Genomic DNA, 27,635 nt, shown 5'->3' with positions numbered 1-27,635 from the left:
CCATTCATCCGTTGGTGGACATTTGGGTTGTTTCTGTCTTTTGACTGTCTTGAATAATGCTGCTGTAAACATGTGTATATGAGTTTTTCTGTAGATATGTTTTTGTCTCTCAGACAAAATTCCACTCTTTAGGAGTGGAATTGCTGGATCAGGTGGTAGCTCTATGTTTAATCGTTTGAGGAACTTCTAGGCTGTTTTCCAAGGAGGCTGAACCATTTTACACTCCCACAAGCAATATCTGGGGACAGTTGCTTACTTTTTACACCTGTATTTTAAATTTTCTTAGAAAGAGCATGCATTACTATTACAACTAAAAAATTAAGAAGTGTTAAACTATTTCTCTTAGGCTAACAGTAATGACTCAGTTTCTTTTGGTGATAGTATAATTACCATTCTGGAACCCAACTTTTGCAAGTCAGTTGTTGACTATTTTTTAATGATTGGCTATATCTGCTCTTTATAGTATTAATATTATAAGGACCTCCAGCAGCTTTGTGATTCATATTGCTTGCAGAGTTACCCATGATCTTGGCTTTTTCTTATGAACTTGGAATTCCTATAGAAAGTTTACCTTTCCTCAGATGTTTAAAGCAGCACCTCTTACTTTGAACTATGTTATCTGTTTTATCTCCCCTCTTGCACCATAAATTCTTTAATCTTCCTTAGCCTCCACATTAGGCCTTTACCTATTACTGTCATTTATACTCTAAAATAACTTACATCCTTATGGTTTTATTCCATCTGCACTGCCTCCATTCTAAATCAAGCCACTGTTTTCCTCCCTATAATTGTCTCCTGATTCTCTTTATTCTTTTTGTTCTCTAATCCATTCACCACACAGTAATCAGAATTATTTTAAAATCAGATCATATCACTTGGCTGTTTAAAATCTGTCAATGAATTTTTGACACTTGGAATATAATCTGTTGCACTTGGAATATAATTTACACTCCTTACTATCTACATTATCCTCTTGTACATTTCTCCATCTTCAAGTTGGGCCACTCTTCTTTCTGACTCAGTACATTTTAGCTATACTGGCTTCCTCTTTTTAACCCTTCAGAAATGCCAAAGTCTTTTCCTTGTCAGGAACAGGTGCTGTTTTTTGCACCAGAAACTGGCCTTGCTGCATAGAGAGGCCTTTCCTGACCACCTTATCTAAAGTAGGACTCCCATACCCCCACCCTCTCAGTCTCTGTCTCAGCATCCTGTTTGTTTCCTTTATCACACTGAGCACAATTTTTAATTATAATTATTTGTTTCTGTCTTCCACATTGGGATATGAGCTCCTTAGTGCAGGAACCAGCACAGTGTCATAGTATTTGACACGTCGTTAGTTCTCAGGTAATTGTTGATTGACCAAAGTGCAGCACACCATTTTACAGTCTTTATTTGGTGTAGAAATGGAAGACATCAGGGACTGCCCTGGTGGTCCAGTGGCTAATAAGATTCTGCACTCCCAGTACAGGGGGCCCGGGTTTCATCCCTGGTCGGGGAGCTAAGATCCCACATGCTTCGCAGCCAAAAAACCAAAACATAAAACAGAAGCAATATTGTAATAAATTCAATAAAGACTTTAAGAATGGTCCACATCAAAAAAATAAAAACTGTGAAAATTTCAAATGTATAAAAGTAGAGAAAATAGGTTGATCTCCATTTACTTATCTCATTGGACTTCAAAAGCTATCAACTCGGGCTTCCCTGGTGGCGCAGTGGTTGAGAATCCGCCTGCCGATGCAGGAGACACGGGTTCGTGCCCTGGTCCGGGAAGATCCCACATGCTGCGGAGCAACTAAGCCCGTGAGCCATGGCCGCTAGGCCTGCGCGTCTGGAGCCTGTGCTCCGCAATGGGAGAGGCCACAACAGTGAGAGGCCCGCATACCGCAAAAAAAAAAAAAAAAAAAAAAAAAAAAATGCTATCAACTCATGGGCCCATCCTGTTTCATAGATATATAGTCCTACTCATTCTGCCTATTCCATGATATATTACTTCATGTGTACATATTTCAATTGTATATCTAAAAGAAACTTCTAAAAAGCCATAACCACAGAAACCTCCTAACCACTGTGACATTGTCAGTTATACAGAAAATAATATCGAATATTATATGGGCAGATTTCCCTAAATGTCTCAAATTATTTTCATACTTTGAATTAGGGTCCAAGCAAAGTCCATGTATTGCCGTTGGTTGACATGTCACTCATCTCTTTTTTAATCTTGAGTTTTCCTTTGATCTCTTCTGTCTTGCAGTTTAAAGAATTTGGGTTTTTAAAATATTTTTATAGCTTTCTCTAAACTAGATCATTATGTTCATCCTATATTTCATTAGCAGTTGTAAAATGGTGATACTTATTTGTATCTTTCCTTATTTGTGTATTAGGTGAAATACTACCCCCATCAACTACTTGTTTGTACAGAGGTTCAGTTTATATAGGAAAAGCAAGATAAATACTAATTCTTTGCCTTTATTTACCAGTTTCAAAAATAAGAAGTTGCTTACTTAGCATCCTCCAGTGGTGACCAATGAGAGGGAGAGAGAGAAATATTATGAACTTAAAATTAAACATATTGAAATTCAGTACATAGCACTTATTATTTTTGCTCAAATTATTCCATTTTCACCAGTGATTGTTTAGGTTGGCTCTGGAGTCCTTTTGATATACCCTTAGTAGTCTTTGATAGTTTCCTTGCTTTCCAATTTAATGTTCCAGGATCAACTCACACATTTTCTGTTCTAGACCTCTAATTGCCTATTTCTCAGGAGCCTTGTTGGCTCCTTTTGAAGTGAGAATTAGTATTTAGATACCGTGGTCTAGATGCTTAGAATGCTCATTGCTGCTGGGTCAGTTCCATAACTTTTTTGCAGTAAGATTATTTTTAGTATTTCATGAAGAGTTTGATTATATTCATACTCCTCACCTACACATCTCATAAAACTTACCCTTTAAAAGCATACAGTTCAGGAGTTTTTAGTATGTTGTGCTAAACCACCACTAATCTGTTTTCTGTCTCTACCTAGATTTAAAATTCTGGGCAATTCATATAAATGAAGTTGTACAATGTGGTCTTTTGTGCCCGGCTTCTTTCAGTTAGTATTATGTTTTCAGAGTTCATCTGTATTGTATCATGTGTCAGTATTTTAGTCTTTTTTAATTGCTGGATAATATTCCATTGTGTGGATATACCACATTTTATTCTTTCATCATTTGATGGACATTTGGGTTGTTTCTGCTTCTTGGCTATTATGAAGAATGCTGCTGTGAACATTAACACACAAGTTTTTGTGTGGATATGTTTTCAGTTCTCTTGGGTATATACCCAGGAATGGAATTAATGACATATGGTGACTTTTAAAGGAACTGCTAAACTATTTTCTACAGCAGTGCATGAAGGTTTCAAGTTCTCCATATTCCACTACCTTTTTAATGTTAATATCTTCATCACTGGAGTTGCACTTTGTTATCGGTTTTGCAACACTTCAAATCCACTTCTATTTGCGTTATTTAAAATATAGCAGTTTGAGTATGTATATGATACTGTCATTAGACATTTAATTCTAAAACACAAATATCTTTTGCACAACATTAGGACAGTTTAAAAATAAAATTCATCCAGTAGGTGTTTCTTTTTAAAGTGATCTTTAAGAGATTTTTTTCTAATAAGTTCATACCCTCAGGAATAATTTCTTTGCCTTTCCTCCTTCCTTTTTAATTAATTCCAACAGGTGGCCTCTTTACATACCCTTGCCACCTCATCTAAAACAGCACTTCTTTGTTACTCCTTATCCCTAAACCCTACTTTATTTTCTTTGTAGCACTTACCAGCTACCTAATATAAACATATCTATTTATTTGTTTCTAGTGGGGAAGGCAGGCAGTAAAAGTTTTGTTTTATTTCATTTTTTAAATTTATTTTTGGCTGCGTTCGGTCTTCGTTGCTGTGTGCGGGCTTTCTCTAGTTGAGATGAGCGGCGCTACTCGTTTGCGCTGCACAGGCTTCTCATCGTGGTGGCTTCTCTTGTTGCAGAGCACAGGCTCTAGGCATGCAGGCTTCAGTAGTTGCAGCACGTGGGCTCAGTAGTTGTGGTGCATGGGCTTAGTTGCTCCGCGGCATGTGGGATCTTCCTGGACTAGGGATCGAACCCGTGTCCCCTGCATTGGCAGGCAGCTTCATTCATTCATTCATTCATTTATGCTGCATTGGGTCTTTGTTGCTGCGTGCGGGCCACCTCCAGCCACGGCGAGCAGGGGCCACCCTTTGCTGCAGTGCGTGGGCTTCTCACTGCGGTGGTCTCTCTTGCCGCGGAGCGCAGGCTCTAGGCGCACGGGCCTCAGCAGCTGCAACACATGGGCTCAGTAGCTGTGGTGCAAGGGCCCAACTGCCCCAAGGCACGTGGGAGCTTCCCAGACCAGGGATCGAACCCGTGTCCCTTGCAATGGCAGGCGGACTGTCAACCATTGCGCCACCAGGGAAATCCCAGGCATTAAAATTAAGCTCCATCACTTTTTGGTTACAGTTGTCTCCCCAAGATCTAGAGCAGTGCCTCGGATATAGTAGGTGTTGAATAATTATTTATTGAAATGAATGAATAAATGAGAATTTTATGCTAATCTGTGTTCTTGAGCTAGGTTATGTCACAAAGACTTGTTTTAGGTTTGAATAATGGTAAGAATGATGACTCTGACTTGATTTGTTACTAAACCACTTGGTTGTTCCTCATCCTTCTAGCCTCTGAACAATGGAGTACCCCAAACCACCACTTGGTCCTCTTAGTTTCTCCATCTGTACTTGCCCCAGAATTTACTAGCTTTAATGCCATCCACACACTTATGGCTCCCACATTTATGTTACTACAGCTTCCATCTTCTTCATCTCCAGGCTAGTTTGTTCAGCTTTACTTGGTGTCTTCAACAGGATATCTGATAGGCATCTCAAATATAACGTGTCTAAAACGGAACCTTTGATTCCCTGTTCCCCCTCCTGTACTTCTGCACAGAGTGGGTAATCCATTTTTCTTAATGTTTTCCCTCATCAGAATGGGAAATCCTTACTTCTAGATGCTGAAGCCAGAAAGTGTGACTTCTTTTATTTAATGAATTAGCTCAAATCCTGTGGGTGGTAATTTCAAAATATATCCAGAATCCAGTGGTGTCTCACCATTTCCATCACTACTTCTTATGGTGATTATTTCCTCTGACAGGTCTTCCTTTTTCCTCCTGTGCTCCCTCAGCTCCCCCAACAATCTAGTCTGTTCCCACCCTATAGCCAGAGCCATCCTTTAAGTCACCTCATGTCACTCCTCTGTTCATAACTGCACAAGGCTCCACATGTTCTGGGCCCTGCTACTTCTTTGATGTTCTCTGTTCCCTCACTTTCACTGCTCACAAAGAGTTTACTTTGAATATTGAATCCCAGACTGCCTAAAATATCCTATAATCATGGAAGTTTAGTGAACTAGAAATGCTGGCTTTTCATGAAATGTATCTATTTTTTTAGAGATGATAGTGTTCTTACTAGCCTGTCTTTTGAGTTTCTTGTTAGGTATTCCTCCCCCACTTTTATAGTTGTTTTTGAAAACCAGGTAAAGGTATTAGTGCAGTTTATGTCAGTTTTCAGTGAGCATAGGATATTGGGGCAAAAGACAGTTTTTTCATTTTTTTTTACTAAGCCAGTTTGGTTCCCACAGATGGGGAGATCCATTTTGAATTTACAGATAACCGCAAAAACATACTGTGATATTACAAGAATGTTGTTTTTGCATTTGCAGGTCAGTTTTAGTTATTGCTTTATTATTTTCATCTAAGGTTTATAATATTTTTTGTATTGCTATCAACATTAAGAACATGAGCCTTTGCTACTTTTTTGCTCAAGTAGTTTACGACCAGGAGGATTTTCACAAGGGAGTTAAGGAGTTTGGATTTGACTAGTGGGGATTGGCTGGGTGATATTCAGCTTTTCCTTGGCTGACTCTGGTCAGGTCATTAGGTCCTTGTATATGCAGTTTCCTTAATTAGGGTATGGCCAAGCGGGGCGGGTGTGTGTGTGGGAATTGCCAATTTTGTCCTTTTTTTTTTTTTTCTTTTTCAAGATCCAGGCATAAAGGAAAGAAAAGCCTTGCCAAGATATAGAAGAAAGGACGGGGATCTCTCCTCCTAATCTGGGCCTCCTGTCATGGTAAGTACAGAGAAATAACAAGAAAATTGAACTTGAACTCTGTCCTGACAGTTAAGTGAATACTAATAAGTTCAGTTACCCATTTTTGTTATTGTGAGAAATCATTTCACTTTTTCTTTCCCAGAACTCTCTTGTCTATTTTCTTTTATTGTTTACGTAGTAGTAGTAATTTTAGAATATTCTAGTGTCTTAGAGCAGTTTTGCTTCTGTTAACTTTAATCCTGTGCGTTAGATATTGTCTCTTTTCAGTCAGATAGTAAATGGAGTCAAGACTAAAACCCTAAAAAAAAAAAAAAAAAAAAGACTAAAACCCCATGTTTCTTGGACTACAGGGTTCTTATTCCTTTTCTAGGAAGGAAGGTATCGTGAAAAGCTTTTCTCTGTGTGTGTGTGCGTGTGTGCACGTGCACGCGCGCACGTGTGTGTTTTGTTGTGTGTAGGAGAATTATATGGTCATACACATATTTATGAATTTACCTTTCTGGATAGAAGCAATTCCCTGTCTTCCCTGTCCTGTCTCTTTAAGGCATTATTTTTATCCCAGAGAAGATGAAGTAGCTCTGCACACTCCCTACCTACGTCTTTGACTAAAATGAGTGTATTTCAGTGACTTGTGAGCCGTTTAAGACCCAGTTCAGGCAGAGATGATGAAGCAATGAGCCAACCACATTTCTATGAATCCTGAGAACGCGTAAACCGTGCTCCAAGGCTTAAAAAAGAAATGGTCCTCTGTAATATTGTCCCACTTCTATCTTAGTGATGTTTTCTAGAACCAAACTCTGCCTCATGCTGGTGCACAAAGAAGGAATTGAAAAGGCCATGTTAATTTCAAGCTTCATTAGGAACATGGGTGGAAAATGCTTTTCAAAATTAAAAGCAAACTAAAACAAAACAGAAAAACTAGTTGTATAAAAGTGTCATATTAAAACGACGACAAAGGTAACTGCTCTCATCTTAAATCTTTGCCAGTTTTTTCTTAGTTTGTGGGCATAACAACTTTCTAATGTATCCTGTACCCAAACACTGATGAGCTTTTCTTTAGACTATATTTTATTTTATTGGTTTTCACGAGTTTTTAATGAATTGAAAAAGTGTTTGCCTAATATTTTATGTATGCCAATGCTAATGAATAGCAAATGGTGGGCTTATGAAAGCAGCTCTGTTCTGTACTGAGGGGTTGTCCTTTATTGTGTACCACATAGCTGCAACAGTGGTCCTCATTCTGGTGCTGCTGGGGTCTCTGGTGCCCTGCAGACAGTCTTCCTGGTGCGCTCTGGAGATACTTCTGTGTGCATTATTTGGGGAGCAGGATGACTGTGGGTCTTTTTAAAAAAATCTGTCATAAAGTAGCATTATAACAAGTTTTTACAAGTACTTATTTACAACTCTTCCACCAAAACCCATGGTTGTGTTCCTTTCTAACTAGTTTATGTCCATATTTATATTTTATGTAGTTGGAATTAAAACATAATTATTTTGCTTATTTCATTAAATGAAACATTTAGTGGCCGCTGAGCCTGCGTGTCCAGAGCCTGTGCTCCGCAATGGGAGAGGCCACAACAGTGAGAGGCCCGCCTAGCACAAAAAAAAAAAAAAAAAAAAAAAATTGATAGAAATGTGATAAGTAGCATGTGTGGAAATGTCCACTAACTAGTGGTTGTAATTCTTACTGGTGCTGTCAATTTAACATGATATGGTTTTGCTCGTATAAAATTTGCTGTGTAAACAGATTCCATTATAATTTATAGTCAGACTTTCCAGCAGATTGCTTTTTCCCCCTGGTCTTCCTAGACCATAAAAATTCATAATGTAAAAGACTACTTTTTTTTTTTTTTTTGCGGTACGCGGGCCCCTCACTGTTGTGGCCTCTCCCGTTGCGGAGCACAGGCTCTGGACGCGCAGGGTCAGTGGCCATGGCTCACAGGCCCAGCTGCTCTGCGGCATGTGGGATCTTCCTGGACCGGGGCACGAATCCGCATCCCCTTCATCGACAGGTGGACTCTCAACCACCGCGCCACCAGGGAAGCCCAAGACTACTTTTTAATATAAATTATAATTAGTTCAATTCATGTGCCATTTAGATTATAATTTATTGCTTCTTTGAAATTGCCTTAACAGAAATAAATCTAATTTGTAATATAAAGCAGATTATGCTAGGGGTAGTGGTTCACACATGTTTTCAGTTTGAGAATTCACTTCTTAAGTTTACATTAAAAAGAAAAAAACTTTCTGTTATGGAAAGTTCATATATAACCAAAGTAGACACAGTGGTATAGTGAACTCTCACTTAAAAGTTGCATGAATTATCCCTCATGGACAGTTCTGTTTCATTTATGCCCCATTCCCTTCCCTCTGCAATTATTTTGAAGCAAATTCCAGACGTGAGTCACATTATTTCATTTTTATATAATGCAGAATGTATCTTTCAAAGATAAGAATTAAAGGTTATAACTTAAGAGGGAAAAAGCCACTGTATCTTGGTTTCTCTTAAAAGTAATATACTAACAACTTATTAGTGTTTAATAGAAATGTTCTTAACTTCTTTGACTTTTTTTTTTGGCATTGGTGTGTTCTCTGTCTAAAGGCGCCTAATGTATTAGATGGAACACTTTGGGGTTGAATATTTTTTCATTGAGCTTTCTGCCAGTTCTCCTTGGTCACAGGACTCTCACTGTTATTATGCTCCTGGACGTGGCAGAAAAACCCAATATGGATGAGTAGGAGCTTTGAAATTATTTAAACATTTGGGTTTTTCAGGATGAAGAGACTCGGCACAGCCTTGAGTGCATCCAGGCCAATCAGATCTTTCCCAGGAAGCAGCTGATCCGGGAGGATGAGAATCTTCAGGTAATTTCAAGCCACTTTTGATTGTGAAATAAGTATTAAGCATCATAGTAACAATGTAGCAGAGCTAATGGATTGAAGTAATGTACTATATATAGGAAAATATGTATTAGAAAAATATATTTTTTCCTCCACCATACACATAATAGAAATGTAAGCTGGAAAACATCTCTCCTTTTAGAAAGACTTTTTTCCCTGAGAATTCACTGAGATGATCATCTCTGTGTCATTCCTTCTGTAGTCTAGAATATGAATAACTAGGTTTTATGAATCTTGAATCTTGTGGATATAAACCCATCCTCTTTAGGTCCCTTACCCATTTATGTACTGTTTTTGGTGACAGTGTTTATCGACCCGTGTTTGAACACTTTGCTTTACTGCTTCAGAACTCTGAAGGGTTTCTTCTTCCATTTTGAAGGTTCCTTTCCTTGAACTTCATGGAGAAAGCACAGAATATGTGGGCCGTGCTGAGGATGCCATCATTGCCCTTTCTAATTACAGACTTCACATCAAGTTCAAGGAGTCTCTGGTTAATGTAAGTGTTTCTCAACTGTTCTCCCACTAAAGTAGATGGAGAAAGGAAGTATTCAATTAAAAAACTTGTTAATGTTCTCAAAGAGAGGAGTGTTATATGGGGTTTGGTTTGAAAACCTTGTGTGCTCTGCTTTTCTCTCACTTAATTTAAGCTCTCAGGGACACTAGGTTAGCAAGCAACTCTTGTGCTTGATTTAAAATGATACATGTAGTTGTCAGCTAAGGTGTCCATTGTCTAGTAACACTGCATGGTTTGCAGTAGGTAATGCTGTGCCATTAAGCTTTGTAAGGGTGCAAAGGCTGTGTAGGCTTTTATTCCTCCATTTTTAGTAGTTGCTGACTGCCTCAGTTGAGAGAATTTCCTGGACCTTAATGTCAAATGTTGAGTTCTACTTAGAGTTCAGTGCAGACTTCTGTTATAGGTTGAAGTTATTCTAATGGCTCCTTAGTGGTATAAGTATAGATGTCAAGTACAATGTATATTTACATAATGGACTATATATTGCTGAAGAGAAGGAAGGCTTTCAATTTTCGAGTGCATTTACCCTTTTCAATTATGAGGGTATTCTCAGTGAACTGGTTCTTCCAGCACACTTGCCATCATTAATAGTTTTCAATAAACATGACTTTCACCACAAAAATATGAAGGTTCGTGTATTTCAACCAAATGAATGCCTTCTTCCTTCCTCACTGGACCGTATTGTGGCTTTTTGCACTTTGGTTCTAGCACAAAGAAGTGTATTATGACATCTTGTAAAAGCTCAGGACTGTACGTTCATTCAGATTGTGTGTTTTGGGGTTCATTTTGGGATTCTTAGAAAAAGTTTACTCAGCCATTCAGAGATGACCCAATTCCTTCATCATATTTTTCCCTTGTCAAGACTCAAATGGCTGACATTTTCTTTGTGGTTGGCATTTATTATTTTAGTATTTATTATTATTCTTTGTAGTTAAGCATTTACATCCAGGAATCATTGTGGCCTGAATTCCTTCTGGTTTCTAGATTTGGGCTATGATCATATCTGTTATGTTAGTTTTCTGCCTATCAGCTAAAAATACACACAGGATTCATCAAGGAAAGAGGCATGTTGTGCTTTCTTACCATATAGCACTGTATTCAGAAGGGCCCATTTGGAATTGGGTGGCCGTGATAGGAGGGGACAGGATTGAATCTCCTATAACATTCCAGCAACCAGACGTTTCCTACCATCTACTGTGGAAATAATGACAGTAATAATTAGTAGAATTGCCCAATTTAATTTTTTTTGTGTGTTCCAATAAAACTTTATTTATGAACACTAATATTTAAATTTCATACTATTTTCTTGTGTCACAAAATATTTTTTTTAAAAACATCTTTATTGGAGTATAACTGTTTTACAATAGTGTGTTAGTTTTTCCTTTACAACAAAGTGAATCAGTTATACGTATACATATGTTCCCATATCTCTTCCCTCTTGAGTCACCCTTTCTCCCACCCTCCCTATCCCACCCCTCTAGGTGGTCACAAAGCACAGAGGTGATCTCCCTGTTCTATGCGGCAGCTTCCCACTAGCTATCTAATTTACATTTGGTAGTGTATATATGTCGCTGCCACTCTCTCACTTCGTCACAGCTTACCCTTCCCCCTCCCCATATCCTCAAGTCCATGCTCTAGTAAGTCTGTGTTTTATTCCCGTCCTACCACTAATCTCTTCATGACATTTTTTTTTTTTCTTAGAGTCCACATATATGTGTTAGCATACGGTATTTGTTTTTCTCCTTCTGACTTACTTCACTCTGTATGACAGACTCCAGGTCTATCCACCTCATTACCAAATAACTCAGTTTCATTTCTTGCCCAATTTAATTTTGTGTTTAAACTGTGTTTGTCTAGAATTGATTAAATTGTAATTAAATTGCATGTGGAGATAATTTAGTTTCACATTGCATTTTTCCATACAGTCCTCTGTCTCTCAGCTTTTTGGTTTATGGTGAAGTATTTCAGAGACTATTTTTAGATCTATTTGGGAATATGGTCTATTGGAGAGAAAGCATGGATTTGATCATGTCATTCACCAGCCTGAAGCCCTTCAGTGTTTCTTAACTACTTCTAAGATGAAATTACTTAGCATGGTATGGTCCTTGGTCCCTGACAGCTTTTCTGTATCCCTCTTTTCCCCCTTCTTCCCTTTGTATTGGTAAAACCACCCTCCTTGGAATCTCACACATACTTTATACACCTCTGAGTTCTCTCTTCTCCCACCCAGGGAACTTCTCTTCATCTGTCAAAACCCAGTTCAGGTGATAAATTCTTCTGTGAAGCCTATCTCAATCCCAGTTCCCTCCCTGACAGTTTATTACCCTCTCTTCTGGCTTTTTCTGTATCTTGAACATACATTTACAACATTTACCAGATACGCTGTAATTTTTCGTTTACTCATCTTTGTATCTTCAGAATCGAGCATGTTTACTGGTGCCATGGTATTCAGTAAATACTAAAGTGAATTGAAGTTAATAGGGGTTTGAAATTGATATTAGACCATTTTTAAACCCCCTTTGGGTTTAAAGTTCATTTTAAAACATACTTCTGTGTAAATACACCTGTGTCATCTTGTCTCTTAACAGTAGCTGTGTGAGTAGGTTGTTTACTGGAATTGTTGGTCCCCCATTGTGATTGAGATACAGTGCTTAAGAAAACTTACCCCTGTTCTTACTTTTGACCCATTTCTTCACCTAAAAGTGCTTTCCATTTAGCATTATAACCCTCTAAGGCATAGAACCTGCATGTCACATTTTAAAAAGCCCAAGATAATGGTTTTGCACAGAAAAATTGTTGTGCAAAAGTATTTTGGCGTTGCAGTGACTTTAAACATTTCAGGTTAAGAGCGACTAGGAGTTCTTCATACAAGTACGTTAATCACATCGCAGTTAGTGCTAAGGTTCCTAAAACCTGTGGTTACTCCAGGAAACAATGGCTCCTCCTACACTAGGTCCTCCCTCAGCAGATGAGTATTTCAGTAAAATCTGTGAGATTGAGACCCCCCCCTTTAAAGGTTATTATATCTAAATCAAACATAAATCAGCCATCACCCAGATGTGCCAGTATATATTGTGGCATGCTCCAGTTTGCATCATTTTGTATGCTTTTAAATCAACACACATCATTTTGTGTGCTTTTGAATCAACACATTTAGCACTTTAGAAAATGGCTTACTGTCAAGCTTTAAATAGCTACCTGATAATCATATATTCTCTGTTAATTTCACAGCAGTGCTGAGACACATCATTACTTTAATGCACACACATTCACTGGATATCAAGTTTCCAGTTTCTAGGGTAAAGAACCTCTAGTACAGTTCAGTTGTAGCATTTAAGGTATGAATTGTTCCTATTCTGTGCTCTTCCCAAACTATATTTTTACATATGTACAGGTATTTGCTCAACTAATTTATAAACAAGTAAGTGTTCAAGTGGAGTTCATGAAATTTTTAAACAATTGTTGTTGTGTAATTCAATAGACCGCCTCTCAATCTGCTGCTTCTGCAATCCCAGTAAGTAGCATGAGAATTCTAGGCGGTTGTTGCACCTGTGCTTGGAACAAACTGGTTTTGAGTGTCAGATGCTCACCTTGCAAATCAGCAAAGTGTGTCATCTCTGCATGAGTCCCTTCCCTCATATTAGATAAAGTTCTAATGGTTTCCTATATGAGGACAATTTGTCGGGTGGGGATAAAGCCACACAGTTTAAACATAAGTGGGTGGAATTGTGACCTTCAAAAAATGTAAGCTGAATTTCAACCAGAAATAATTTGTAAAGTCAACATGAGTATTTAAAAGGACATTAAAACTCCATTTCCAGACTGCTCGGTTAATGCTTCTTAGGAACAAGCTGGAAGTATACTTGGAAACACTTTCCTTAGCATTTTCCTAGATTCTTACCATTGCCTAAGTATTGTACATCAAAAATCTTCATTCCCCAAGCATCAAAAGGAGGTTATTGTTGACAATGCACTTTGGCCTTAGCATTCATAAATCAGAACAGCTTCTGAAACCAGTGCTGGAAGAATATCTTGTAAATACCACAGGTGAGCAATAAAGAGTTTGGGTCTTTAACCTGTGACAGTCTTCTTCCTCTGACTGGTTTTTAAGTCATAAGAGTTAGAGCCCAGATATTCCAGTGTGTTACAGATTTTAGGTTAAGACTCATTACATTATTTTTTACTCTGCTGTTGCCAGTTTTACTTCACATGTGTATGCAAGATTAGTACTTCCCATTCATGCTATAAAAAGGGCATTTGTTTTTAAAAGGTATACATTATCCCACTTTTAAATTCTGGTGCTTAAAAAATAATTCACACACACACACACCCAGAATGAATTATGGTAAATATAGTAGGATATGATGATATAAAATTCCCTCTGGAATGAGACAGTACTGTGGGTCTTTTATACTTGTGCATGTCTATTAAATTTTAAACTGCTGCTCTTCTGCTTTTTTGGATTGATGCTCTTACGAGTTTTGGTGTACATGATATAACTTTTGACCTTTTGAGGAATTGATTAACAGCACTGAGTGTGTTTGATGTATTTTGAGCCTGAGTTTGGTGGGTTTTATAAGAGGAAAAGCACTGTAATGGGAGATAGAATTGCCTGGCAGGTAGACGGCAGAGAAAGGAGCAAAAAGAAAATGAGTTGCTACAAAACACTGAATCAGTGGGTAAGAGAGGATTTGAATGTGACTTTAGATTTCTTTGAATTGCCCCTAAGGAATCTTGGTTTACACTCTGTTTTCCTCTTGAAGATCCCTGGTGAAGAGGCTACTACTTAATTGTGAAAGAAAAACTAAAGTAGAGCTCACACAGAAGGGAAGGACATCTTAGAGGAAGAAAGAAAGGAGTACCATATGTAATGGAAGGACCCTGAGCTAGAGGACAGCCATGGATTCTGGTCCTGACTTGCCACTAGCTTTCGTGTAGTGGCTTAACCTTCCTGGGCTATAAAATGGTCTGGCTCTTGTGTCTGTAATTCTTTGTTATGGGGTTGAATATTGGGCATGTCTAGTTACAGAAATGGTAAGAGATCCTCTCAATATGTGATGAAAGTTGAGAAACCTAAATCAGTGGACTTGCCTTTAAAAAAAGTAGAGAACCTTATTATGGTTTGGTTGGATGTATGAAGAGGAAAAGAAGCCTGTCTCTGGCTTTTTAGAAGAGGAGGCAGTCTGGGGGCAGGGGTGCATTGAAGAGTAACATTGAGGTGAAAGGGGAAGAAAAAAGGGAGATACTCATTTGATATAAAATCAGGTATTTCTCTTTTAGGTCCTTGTTCTTGCTACATATTAAACTTCCTTGCATGTGACAGTCTGCATGATTATTAAAATCTGTTTTCTATGTCTATGACTTGAGTACACATGGTTGTTTCTGGTGACTTGCTAGTATCTGTATACTAGCAACCAATATTTTTATCCTTATTCCTTAAATTTGCAGTGTTAAAATACATGAAAATGTTTATATTGAAAGCATTTAGGTAGCAGATGTTTTGCATGCTCTGAGGTGTTGCATATTTGTATTTTGGAAGTCTGGACATAGGCTCTTGGGCTCTAGTCCAATAGTAGGGATGTAAAACTTACCTGTTCTTTGTAGCAAAATAGCACAGATTGGTCCACTCCCTCCAGCAGCTGCTAATAGCATTAGTTGGTTTTTAAGTTTTCTAGCTATAAGGAAAGGTGATAGAAGGGGATCTGGGATGTGGGTGAGTGCTGAGAGAGCACGTGGATTTGTAAAGCTCACTGTCACTCTACCCCAGACTCTTCCCATTCCCTGTCCTGGTACTTCCCTAAGTTGTGACCATCCGAGGTTGAGAAAGCAAAGGCTTGTGTCATGTAGGAAGGTTGGAAGGTTGTCCAAGGAAGTCAGGAAGGATGCAAAATTTTGGCTGGTAAAATTTTAGAAAATTGAGATAAGAACTCAGGCCTCTTAATTGCCAGTCTGGCAGCTCTTTTTTGTTTGTTTGTTTGTTTTGTGTGGGGGGGGCGAGGGAGAAGGGGGTTGTAGGTTTAAAAACAAAGAAACCCAACATGAGTCTGTTATAGGATACCCAGAGGACTGGCTTGAGAACAAATCAGTGTCCTCTTCTGATCTCTTAATCTCCTATTACTTCTTCACAATTTATCCCCACTGATACATTGTTGGTTTTTTTTCCTTCTTAGATGTACAGGTCTTGAAAGAATTTTTAGCTGCATCAACTCCAGTTTCTTAACAGCACCTTGGCGTTAAGGACTTAAACAAAAACAGAGGGCCAAAGCTCCTTTTTTTTCTCAGAACACAGGCAAGAATTCTTAGTCTTTCTCTTACTTCTGGTCCTATTATAAGTGTAAGGGAATTTTGTTGATTAATCGAGAAGGCTCTAGTCCTGAGGTAGAACTCCCAGCCATTACCTGAGTAGTAGTATTTTGCTTTCTTCCCCTTTTTAATCCCTGCCCCAGTTTGTTTGTTTATTTGTTTGTCTAAGATGTCCGGAATTGGGCTTCTTTTTGATCTCCACATCCTTTTTCTGAGAGTTCTCAGCTGACTCTGGCAACTGCATGGTGGGGCAGCATTTGCCAGAAGCCTGTTTCTGAAACTGGTTCAGCTAACAGGAGGGCCACCCTGTGCAGGCAGCACTCTCTTGTTTCTGTCTGTTGGAAGAGACTGCCTCCTTCTCATGCAAAACATGAATTGTTGGAATGCTCCTTGCAACTCACAGAGCCAATTTTGGTTGGGCTTGATACAGTGTAAAAAGACCCTTTTCCAATGAGTGAGGGTATCTACTATTATTTTTACCAGGCTCTCTTTAGAAGTTTTGGAAATTGCTTTTTGAAGCCAGGGGTTGAATCAGGATAAGATGAGGGACAGAGGGAGGATTCTAACAACCGTGTAAGGATTTGTCACCCTGTTCAGATGCTTTCCCTCCTGTCTGCCTGCCTTCTTTGATCCCTCTCCACCGTCATACTTATCCTGTGTTCAGTAGTCTGCTGACCAGATTGGCAGGGAAAGAACCATCCCAGCTTACTCATACCTTGAGCCCCACTTGGCAAACAGGGCTCCTCAGCTTATCTTTTTTTTTTTTTTTTTTTGGCTGCATTGCTGCACGTGGGCTTTCTTTTCTCAAGTCGTGGAGAGCTGGGGCTACTCTTTGTTGCAGTGCATGAGCTTCTCAATGCAGTGACTTCTCTTGTTGCAGAGCATGGGCTCTAGGTGCATGGACTTCAGTAGTTGTGGCACGCTGGTTCAGGAGTTGTGGCTCGTGGGCTTAGTTGCTCTGTGGCATGTGGGATCTTCCTGGACCAGGGCTTGAACCTGTGCCCCCTGCATTGGCAGGCGGATTCTTAACCACTGTGCCACCAGGGAAGTCCCCTCAGCTTGTCTTTTGAAGCAAATTAGACCTAGCTAATTAGGCCACTGTGAGACCTGCTCCCTTCTCCTTGATACCTAGTCTACTGAGCAGAGAGCCTGACCCGCAGCTTTGTCTACTCTCTTGTCTTTTTTGCGCAACCTGCAGGCAGTTCAGACCTCCAGTCTTTTTCAGGAGTCTCCTTTCCTGACACAAAGCCACAAGCCCACCTTGTCATTTGGGGCAAGTGACAAGTGTAGTCCCACTAGCATGATCTGTAGCTCTTTTCTGTCAACAAGACAGGATAACTATTCTGGTTCTCTTTAGCTTCTGTGTCATCACAAATCACAGCTAGCTCTAACCTTGTATAGTAGTACTTTGAGAGATGAGTTTGAAAGTTTCTTACCAGAAAGATGGCATATTTCCCTGTTCTTCCAGGTGTGGTGCCTCCTCTTTATTTGTTACCTTTGTGCTATGACATGACTTGAGGGCACTGATTAGAGATTGAAAAAGGGAAACCCTAAATCACCCAGGAAATCACTTGAGTGCTATTGATTTAGATGAATATGCAGTTCTGTACTTCTTTCTCCTGCAGAGCTTTCTAATCATTCTTGTTGGACACACTGAGGAAATGCAGGGTCAATACCTTTTTGACTAAGGGAACTTCATCTTTTTTTAATTGCAGGTTCCATTACAGCTTATAGAAAGTGTTGAATGCCGAGATATATTTCAGCTTCATTTGACTTGCAAAGACTGCAAAGTTATCAGGTATGTGACGAGTTTATGCTATTGTTTAGTGTGGAAAATACTTCTTAAAGAATGGATTCATGATTTGATAACAGAAAACAGCTTTTAAGGGTCAGCCTAGTTAGGAGTATTTTCGGAGTAGTTAGTCCCTGAAATATTTTATCTTTAGCCTACTTTGCTATTGGAAAGGTGTTTTTTGTTTTTTATTTGGACATGATTTTAAATTTACAAAACAGGTGCAAACATAAAAATAGTAAAGAGCACTAGTATTGTTAACATTTTACCCTATTTACTTTATCGTTTGCAGGGGGCGTGTGTGTGTGTGCGCGTGTGTGTGCGCACGCGCATGAGCTAGTATGTGAAATTCTTGTTCTGAATGATTTGAAAGTAAGTTACATAATCATGGCTCTTTGCCCTGAAATACTTAAGTGTGCTTTCTTAAGAATAGGGGTATTTTCTTACATAACCCACAGTATCATTGTCAACTTTACAATTTTACACTCATAATACTTTATCCAACCTACTCTCCATGTTCCAGTTTTGTCAGTTGACCTAATAATGCCCTTTATAGCATTCCCCCTACGTCATTCAGAACAGGATCCAGTCAAGGTCACATATTACATTTAGTTGCCGTGATTCTATAGCTTTCTTTAATCTGAAATGTTTTCTGCCACCTTTCTTTATCTTTTATGACATTAACGTTTTGAAGAAAAAAATCTTTCATTGTAATAGAAAGTTTCTTATTTTGTGTCCGGTGTTTCCTTGTGATTAAATTGAGGTTGTGTGTTCTCAGCTGGAATACTGTATGTACGAGGTTGTGTCCTTTTCAGGAGATTGTATTACAGCTGGAGGCAAACAGTGTCCATTTGTCCCTTGCTGGTGATGTTAGTTGTGATCACTCTCGTCAAGGAGTCACCCGCTTTCTGTGTAATTGCTATATTTTCTCCCTTGCCACTAATCAACAGTCTGGAAGGCACTTTAAGACACTAGAAATGTCCTGCTTCTCATCACATTTCTCCAGTGTTGGCTTTATCTGGTCTAATCTTTACTATAATGGTTGAAAAGTGATGTGTGATGCCTAAAATGCATTTTAAATTTAGTAGCTCTATCAGTTTTTAATTCCCCAAGTTTTTGCTTTATTTCTTTGACCTATTCTGGAGTGCCAGTAAACATTGTGTGTGGACATATTGATGAGCCACACTGATTGGGACAAGGGAGAGGTTTAAGTGACCTCCTTGGGTTTTTTTTGTTTGTTTTTTAATTTTTGTTCGAGTCTAGTTGATTCCTCCTTGGTTTTAAGGTAAATATTTAAGTTGCTTTTTAGCCATTGAGATTTGGCTTGCTTTTGATAGATACTGGTTACAAGTCACAGTTTTAAAAGGTTGCTTATTAATTACTCAATTTTAGGAACTGCATTTGAAAAGATAAAGTATTTTTTACACTAATTATTTTAACCTCCTAGTTATATATACTGAAAATTGCACTTGATAATAGAATTGTTTTGTTCTCTACATGGTAACATCTGAAAGTTTCAGTGTAATGTATCTTATTTTCGATCTAAAGTTGCTGATTTATTCTAATTGCTAAATAGATAAATTTTGAAATTATTCCCTAATTGGCTAGAAGTACTGTGAACTGTTTTTGAGCTTGCTGTAATATGTCATAACAAAACAAAAAGAACTTCTTTAAACATATTCTTTGAGAAGGGCAACCATAAAGCTTTGGTGGAAGAAGTGGAATAAAACCCCATTCCTGGAAGAGAATGACTGCCATTTTACTTTAATGATTGTCTATCTCAGAAGAGATTTTATTAGTCTAAAAAAAATAGGTTTTCCACATGTCCAGCTTTCTTCTTGACATTTTGCACCATTGGCTAAAATTTGTTGGACATGTTTTGTTATTATAAATCATAAACATTAGACCACTTCTAATGCTTTTTTGACTGTAGTTATCATTTCACTGTGAGTAGGCACTCTTGAAATGGTGGCTACCCTTAGGTTTCATTGTCAGCTGTCTTCTGATTACATTTGTAATTGTTTGGCTTTACAAAGGTGTCAGTTCTCAACCTTTGAGCAGTGTCAAGAGTGGCTGAAGAGACTGAACAATGCAATCCGACCACCTGCTAAAATAGAAGATCTCTTCTCATTTGCATACCACGCTTGGTGCATGGAGGTCTACGCCAGTGAAAAAGAGCAACATGGAGACCTGTGCAGGCCAGGTAGACCTTTCTAAAACGTGCAGGTGGTGGCTTTATTGAATTACTGCTTGAGATATCCGTAACATGAAATGAGACTCCTAAGCATTCGTGTATTTAATCAGTGTACTTGTCATGGAGCATGTAGCATTTGCCCATCATTCTTCTAAGCTCAACGGGAGATGATTCCTACCTTTCAGGGGGAAGGAAAGAAGACTAGACTTGGCATCACAATTTACTGGGCCTGACTAAAAACACTTAGGGTATGGGTGTTAGGGAAGCCCAGTGGAAGGGAGCCACAAGCGTTATATGCATGTTTGCAAAGACTTCACGTTAGAAGTGGCTTTTGAGTAGGCTTTGAAGATTGAATAAGACTTCATTGATAACAGACTGGGGAAAAGAACTTTAGACAGAGCAAGTAGCATGAACAAAGGTACAGAAGTGTGAGGTTAGGCCACAGAATAATGGATTACAAAATGGCTTTTTGCTGTCTTTGAATTTCAAGTCATAGATTACCTTTTGTCACCCGTTTCATCTCACAGTTGATGAAACAGAGGTCCATAGAGGCCAGGTGACTTTTCTCAGGACAAATAAAGAAGTTGGGCCTGTACTGGAACCCAGGCTTCCTGACTCCTCATGAAATCTTTGTCACACTCACTGTCTTTGTCCCTCAAAAATGGCATTGACCAAGTTCATGCTGTTTCTGTGTGTGTAGTTTTCTATAAATTGTATGTTGCCATAAATAGAACTTTGCTGGTCCAGCACCAAATCTTTAATGTGTCCAGCTTGAAAGCAATGTCTTGAATTCCTAAGCAGTGAAATGTTGTGAGCTTCCTTCCAATAAAGTTTACTCTAGAGACTTTTTCCTTTAAACCTCAGTTTTCAGTCCTGAACCTTCAATATTAACAATTCTGCCCTGGGTTGTTTTAAACATTGGAGGCGAATCTAGCAATACTTGGATCCCTTTGTTTCCTGGCGCATTCACTGGTTAAAGCTTTTGGTTCATATATTTAATTAAATTATAGCAAACACAAACATATTTTTAAAGATGCTTTAATATGTACCTTTGTTTGACCCTTATGACCTTGTCAAACAGGCAGGATAGGCTGGTGTTTCTGTTTTGGGAGCCAAAGAAATGGAGTCTCAGAGGTAAAGCCTGTTGCCAAGTCCCACTGCTAGGCAGTGACAGAGTCAGGACTTGAACCCAGTTCTCAGCTATTGGGAGCTGACTGTATGGGGTGCTGTGGATACAGAGACGAAAAAGAGGCACCTGCCCTTGTGGAGCCTCAGGGAAAGCCCCAGGAATCCAAGCTTCCCACAAGCCTGGTCAGCCAGTGGAACCCAAAGTCATTCACAAGAATTACCCACACCAACCTTGGAAGGTGACGAGAATGTGCCTTAGCTGTCTCTCACTTCACTCCCTTATCCATTGCATTTTTCTTTATCCTTCTTTATATGAGATGCCATTGTATTTTAATTTTTTTTGTTTATGGCTCTTTTCAAGTTTTTTTAGTTTTTAAGAAAGTAACGTTTACATGTAGTGAAATGCACAAATCTTACATGTATATTTGCTATGTTTTTAGCCATTATATCTTATTCATTAGATTTTTAATCTCTACCATCTCCTAGGATAATGAAGTTATTGATTGTATCTTGCTGTATTATGTTATATAAGAACTTTGATTTGTTTAAGGCTCTTAACTCCAAAAGGCATTCCCTAGTTTTGGGTTGCCAGTGTTTAGTTAACAAGGCTTGAATTTCTCCTAACCTGTTTCTCTCTCAACCACAGACTGAAAATTCCTCATCTTTAGATGATTCCTTATTCCCTTGATAATTTAGTTTCTTTAGGATTTGAGTCAACTCTTAGAATATTCCTAAGATGCGTCAGATCAAAACTTCACTCCTGTCTATTAATTATAGATGGCTTTGTCCTGAGCTGAGATGACTTTGGTCCCCAGGTCTTTCCCTTCTTGAAGATATTTGGTATTCGTTGGCCACCAGGACATCCAATTTCCGGTCTTTTCATGGGTTTGTGATGGATGGAGGCATTTGGGGGTTAGAATACTGATTAAGGAACTAGAAAACCTGAATTCAAACCTGTACTCTACCATTTAATTTTAAAAATAATACTGGGCAAGCCATTTATCCTCTCTGTACTTTAGTTTCTTTTGTTCTTCAAAGTGAGACATTTTTCTTCTTCCTGCCCAAGCTGATCTGGATATTCTGAAGATCAAATCTGTTAATGCTGGAGAGTTCAATTCAGTAAATGTTTGAGTGCCTCCTATGTGCCATGCTTGTGAATACATTTTGGAAATTATGAATATACAAGACGGTGCCATTGTAACTGATTGGAACTTACTCTATGAGTAAAGGTTGTATTTTCTTTTCAATATATACATTCCACACTGAAGTCAACCTGCTACAACTCACATGCAATCTTACTGTACTTCAGTGACTTGGTTTGAGTGTGCGTATATATGTATGGCTTTTTCCTTTTGTATATTTTCACTGTGGAGTACAGAGGAAAACCTGCTTTTAAAAAATACTGTGGTGGCATTTTTAAAGCCAGTCAACCTAGTTCTTTCGTCTACACCCAATGTCATTGAGTGTTGGTGGTGGCTACAGCATTACTTACCAATTATGAGCAGACCAGACAACCACATTCTTATAAGTCATCTTTATGTGAGACAGCACTTGAGATATTTCAGAGTCATGCCATTCTGTAATCTGCCCCAACACGAGACCACAAACATAGACTCTGAAGGGTGGAAGTTAGTTCAGCCTTTCAGAAGTTAATAAAACCTTTTATGGATTCTTCTCTGCCTAGCCTGCTAAGAGTAGACTGTGTCAGAGAGGGGGGAAATGGGGAAATTACATTATTACCCTGTATTCATATAAATCGTAGTTTCTGACTGTTGAACCTGTCATAGTTAAGTATGGCCAGCCATACTGTGGCCACAGCTCTAAGTCTTAATCTGCTTTGGAGGAAGTCACCACATTGCTGTTGGAGTTCATTGTAAAACTCTTGACTCTGCTCTTAGCCTCATTTCAAACTCTAAATAAGAATGGACTGGACTTCCCCGGTGGTACAGTGGTTAAGAATCTGCCTGCCAATGCAGGGGACACGGGTTCGAGCCCTAGTCCAGGAAGATCCCACATGCCGCAGAGCAACTCAGCCTGTGCACCACAACTACTGAGCCTACGCTCTAGAGCCCGAGCTGTAGAGCCCACGAGCCACAACTACTGAAGCCCGCGCGCCTAGAGCCTGTGCTCCGCAAATAGAGAAGCCACTGCAATGAGAAGACCATGCACCGCAACAAAGAGTAGCTCCCGCTCACCACAACTAGAGAAAGCCTGCACACAGCACTGAAGACCCAATGCAGCCAAAAATAAATAAATAAATAAATAATGAACAGGAGAAAATTTTTAAAAAAAGAATGGACTAAAGCTTAAAGCTTCTCTCCCATATGCTCAACATCCTTCTCATTTTAGCTGCCTTCTTGGTGGCTGTTCTGTACTTCAGCATTACTCTGGAGTCCTGACAGAGGACTGGGCAATTCAGTTGCTATTTTAATGTAGCATCAGACCCACATCTCTGACCTCTCTTCTATGATATACCCATTAAGCACATTTTGATTAACTATGAATGGCATGACTCTGGGTCATATACTGTTGTGCAGCTGCCTGTTTTGTATAAAGTAAAAGCTCTTGTCAGCAGAGTCCGTTTTCTGAGTTTAAATGCAGTCCAGTCAGTGTCCATCTAGACGACTGTACTGGGACCTTTGTTCATAGAAAAGGATTCTTCCCTCCGTATTTGAAAATCTGGGAGGGCTAATTCTCACCTTCTCTGACTCTGATACTGTTCTTCCTCACAATAAGGGCCTGGCCCTTCTATCCCAGGCCTTTAAGTTGTGTATAATTGTAAGCTTGAATACTCAGAATCACCGGGAAGCTAGACTTTTGGGGGGAAATTTTTTTTAGACTGCTGGTTGACACTGTGGTTATGATAGAGGGATTTACTGCTTTAAAATTTTTTCATTCCCATTAAAATAAGAATTGCTGGACTGTTTGTAGTATAAGAAATATAAAATGTTAAAAAGGGACAGATCCTCATTTGGGGATGGGGGAGGCACACAGGAAGGGTTGAAATGGAAATACAAAGCTAAACAAATAAATTGGGGTATTACAGCATATCTGATGTTGAATCAATGGAGACACGAGAATTCTGAGAGGGGGGTTCTTAAGGGAAATCCAGCAGTATATGTGCTTGGCATGCACTTTTCTGGCAGAATAAACACAAGTGAACTTCTAACACAATTTAGCAAAAGCCAGTTGAATTACTCATGTATGTAGGTCTGCTGCTAAATTCTTTTTTCAAGTAATGGTTTTCAGACTAGGTTGTGATCCACCAATAGATCATGAAATCAAAGTTTTAAGAAATGAAATATGAAATGAAAGTTCAGGATAGAAAATATCAATGTATCACACACATAGTAAGGGTAGGTATTTTGTGAAACTTAAAAAAAATAAATATGTCGTATTGAATTGTGATGTAAAACATTCTTATTGTGGGTTGTGATGGTCAGTTTCAAAGTTGAAGTTGATGAAGTCACTGCTTTAGAGGGTACAAAGATAATTAAAACTCTTCTCAAGGAACTTGAAACAACAGATTTTCTGTGCTCACTACTCAGTATATATTTCCTTGTGTGTAGCTCAGAATTTCATGCCGGGATGGTAATTCTAAGCCCTTTCTTGGGCAATTGTTCTATGTAGAAAACTGCCTGAGGAGGAGGGGAAGGAGATGGGAGAGGAGGAGGAGGAGGAGGAGGAGGAGGTTCTTGTTGTTATTTTGCCAGTGATTATTTTAAAGTTATAGAAGATCCTATTTAGAGTATCTATGTATTTAAGATAGAGGTACTAATGTAAATGACCATTATTAAAATACCTTTACCTTTTGCAAAGACTTGGAGCTGTATCCCAGGTTGGGGAAAATCTTGTTATTTATTAATGAACTTGGAAGTTGCCATAGTTCTCACAGCTTTTATATTGGGATTAAAAGTGAAAGATTCCCTGTGTAGAATTATCGATGGTCACTCCTTGCAATTTGTAGACAGCACTCCAATTCAGATAGCTTTTTCCTATTTGGAAGATTATATTGCTTTTAAAACTTTTCCAAAATGGGATAGATTCAGTTGATTATTTCTTCCTGCATCTCTGAACCTCACCTTTTTATAGCTCTCCTTCAGGAAACATAATACTTAGTTTAAGCTCAAGAAAAGCAGTTTAAATGGGAAGTACTTTTATAGACTTGTCCTTCATTTAAGTAATTGCTATTTCGTATTCTGAAGCTCTTCTCCCAGGGAGAGCAAAGCTTTGATCACCAGTGCTGGCTGTTTTGTGCTTTTGTTAGGGTAGTTTCTCCCAGCCCCCACCAGTATTTATTTTACAACCTATAATACTATGTTAGAGGTACTGCTTAATGGTTTGTTTCGTTGTTGTTGTTTATTTGTTTTTTATAAAATTACTGCTCTAGGACTGTTTTCAAGGAAGGAAGTTATTTCAGGTTTAATGACTTTTATGTTCAGTTCATTTCTGCCTTTGTTGCTTGCTGTCTTGAAGAAGGAGCCAAATTCATTAGGGCAAATGTAGGCAGGTTATACTTGTTTGGGTGGATGTTCTTACAAATGCTCAGCACTGTAGTTACTAGTGTGGTATTTCTTGAGATTCCTGGGTACTGGCAGTTAAAAGTCCTATGATCTTTTAACTGCAATTCTGTAATCTGTAAGGTTCTGAAAATAAAAAGATTTGTATTTTATTTGGTAGTTTGACTCGATCTGAACTGCTTTATTTATCCCATTTAGTGTGAATTATCCATGCATTTCACTGTAAAGATGTTAATGTTTGGTTAATGCTGTTGATATCATTAACCCAGTATTATTATACATGCACACCTTAAAATCCAGAAAATTCAGGTTCTGAAATCTGGCCCAAAGGGTTTCCTCATGAGGAGTTATATAGGTCTATACTACTATTCTTGATGAACTTGTTGATTTTCTTATGTATACCATCAGTCTTAGTGTGGAAAGGGGAAAATAGCCAGTATAGGGATAAGAACATGGGTTTTGAGATGAGACAGACCTGCCATAATAATCACCTCAGTCTCAGTTTTGTCCTCTGTAAAGTGAGCCCAGTGATACTGCTCTCAAATTTGATAGTAGTGATTAGATAATAAATATTCTTTTTTTGTTTTTAGTTTATTTTTAATTGAAGAGATAATACTAATTCTTAATTAAAATCAAAATTAATTTCCTCATTTCTTCTCAGTCTTATCCTGGCAGGAGATTTTTTTAACTAAATGTTATTTATACAATACCTTTTTAAAAATAACTGAGCAGGGTAGCAAAGCTTTCATTCCACCTGTTGTGGAAAATCGTATTCATTTTGTCCTTTCTCCTATCTGTCTGTGGTTCTTAGGGGAGCACGTAACATCAAGGTTTAAAAACGAAGTGGAGCGGATGGGTTTTGATATGAACAACGCCTGGAGGATTTCCAACATCAATGAAAAGTACAAGTGAGTTGTATTTGATCCCTGTGGACTGTGTTTCATGGCTACTGCCTTTGCAAGAAACCCCAATTCTCATGTGGCAGAACATTTGAATTTAGACTTTTTCTTTGAAATGGAGTTTTATTTATTAAATCTAAATGCCTCATCTTCAGTGTACTTCTTGAGCCTTCTGTTCTCATTGCTATCACTGAAGTGGAAAGAGATCCTTACTTAGTAGGATCCTGGAACCTTCCTTTCTATTCCCTCCTATTCTCCCTGGCACATGCATGTCTAGATAATATCGTGCTTACCTGTAGACAGGGAGTTTCTATTCTCATCACTGCTTGACATCACATTAGAGAGAAGATTAGTGATCTCAGAAGCAGTGATAAAACACTTAGGAGTTGGTTTTTACTGTAATTTTACTCCAGATCCTATGAAATAGGCTGCCGTATTATTCTCTAATTTGTTGATCTAAAACTAATGTCACAGCTATGATCGCTTAACCATTAAATATTAATGTAACCATTATTAAATATTTCCCATTACCTATTTCCCTAAAAGGTATAAGAACTTTGGTAGGGGAGGGCAGTTAACTACTGTGATTTGGGTGATCCAAATTTCTATAAAACAAAAGAAAATTGTCCAGAATTTAAAAATTAACATATCCTTCTCCTCTTAAGTTTCCCTGCAGCAATTGGAGGCCTTAATCACTCTGTTGTCCTTCCAGCTGCCTCAAATTATGATAGGTATTTTCCTGGACTGTTTGTGGGTAGCCACCGGAGCATTTCTTTTTTTGTTGGAAAAACAACAGCTAATTACTATGCACAGCTCTTAACATGGACCTTGGCCAAGGAGGTGGTGTGAAGAATTGGGAGCTACAGACGTGTCATACCTTTGCCTGTTCTCAGTGACAAGTCAAATTAGAGAATTGAGGTGGAGAGCGGAGGGGCGTCCTCAGGGAGCCTGAGGCTGCCACAGGCTTTGCTCACATGTAACCCACCTTTCCTATACTGGAAACTGCTTATCTACAAGTGAGAAGCTCATACTTGCTGAAGAGCTGACTACTAGGTAATGTAATCCTTAGAGAACAAGGAATATAGTGATCAGAATATTGGGTGAAGTAAAACAAAACCTGAATTAAGCTAAGCTTGTTGAGAAAAAATTTTTGAGTTCAAAAGCTAGTGGTTTTCAGAAATCTCTTTTTAATATGGGTTTTAAAAATTAACTTCTTTGAGTCCACTA

The 27,635-nt window shown here is 38.5% G+C and overlaps 1 protein-coding gene across 25 annotated transcripts in view; it reads left to right on the top strand.

Moving 5' to 3' along the window:
• The window catches only part of MTMR3 (myotubularin related protein 3), a 138,404-nt gene that overhangs the window by 78,873 nt on the left and 31,896 nt on the right, over positions 1 to 27,635 (top strand). For 15 of the 25 annotated variants that reach the window (XM_067015900.1, XM_067015917.1, XM_059040885.2 and 12 more), the window contains 6 exons: positions 6,090 to 6,175; positions 8,933 to 9,022; positions 9,438 to 9,554; positions 17,591 to 17,673; positions 19,704 to 19,870; positions 26,321 to 26,417. In XM_067015900.1, coding sequence (XP_066872001.1) covers positions 6,173 to 6,175; positions 8,933 to 9,022; positions 9,438 to 9,554; positions 17,591 to 17,673; positions 19,704 to 19,870; positions 26,321 to 26,417 — 557 coding nt within the window. In that variant the 5' untranslated portion in view covers positions 6,090 to 6,172. Of the gene's footprint in view, positions 1 to 6,089; positions 6,176 to 8,932; positions 9,023 to 9,437; positions 9,555 to 12,966; positions 13,087 to 17,590; positions 17,674 to 19,703; positions 19,871 to 26,320; positions 26,418 to 27,635 lie in introns of those variants that run through there. The other 10 variants (XM_067015916.1, XM_059040883.2, XM_059040887.2 and 7 more) reach the window with 2 other exon arrangements.

The sequence above is a fragment of the Kogia breviceps genome, chromosome 15 (assembly GCF_026419965.1).
Source record: "Kogia breviceps isolate mKogBre1 chromosome 15, mKogBre1 haplotype 1, whole genome shotgun sequence".
NCBI classification, from domain to species: domain Eukaryota; kingdom Metazoa; phylum Chordata; class Mammalia; order Artiodactyla; family Physeteridae; genus Kogia; species Kogia breviceps.
The sequence above is the reverse complement of the archived record's forward strand: the minus strand, read 5'-3'. Positions and strand labels throughout refer to the sequence as shown.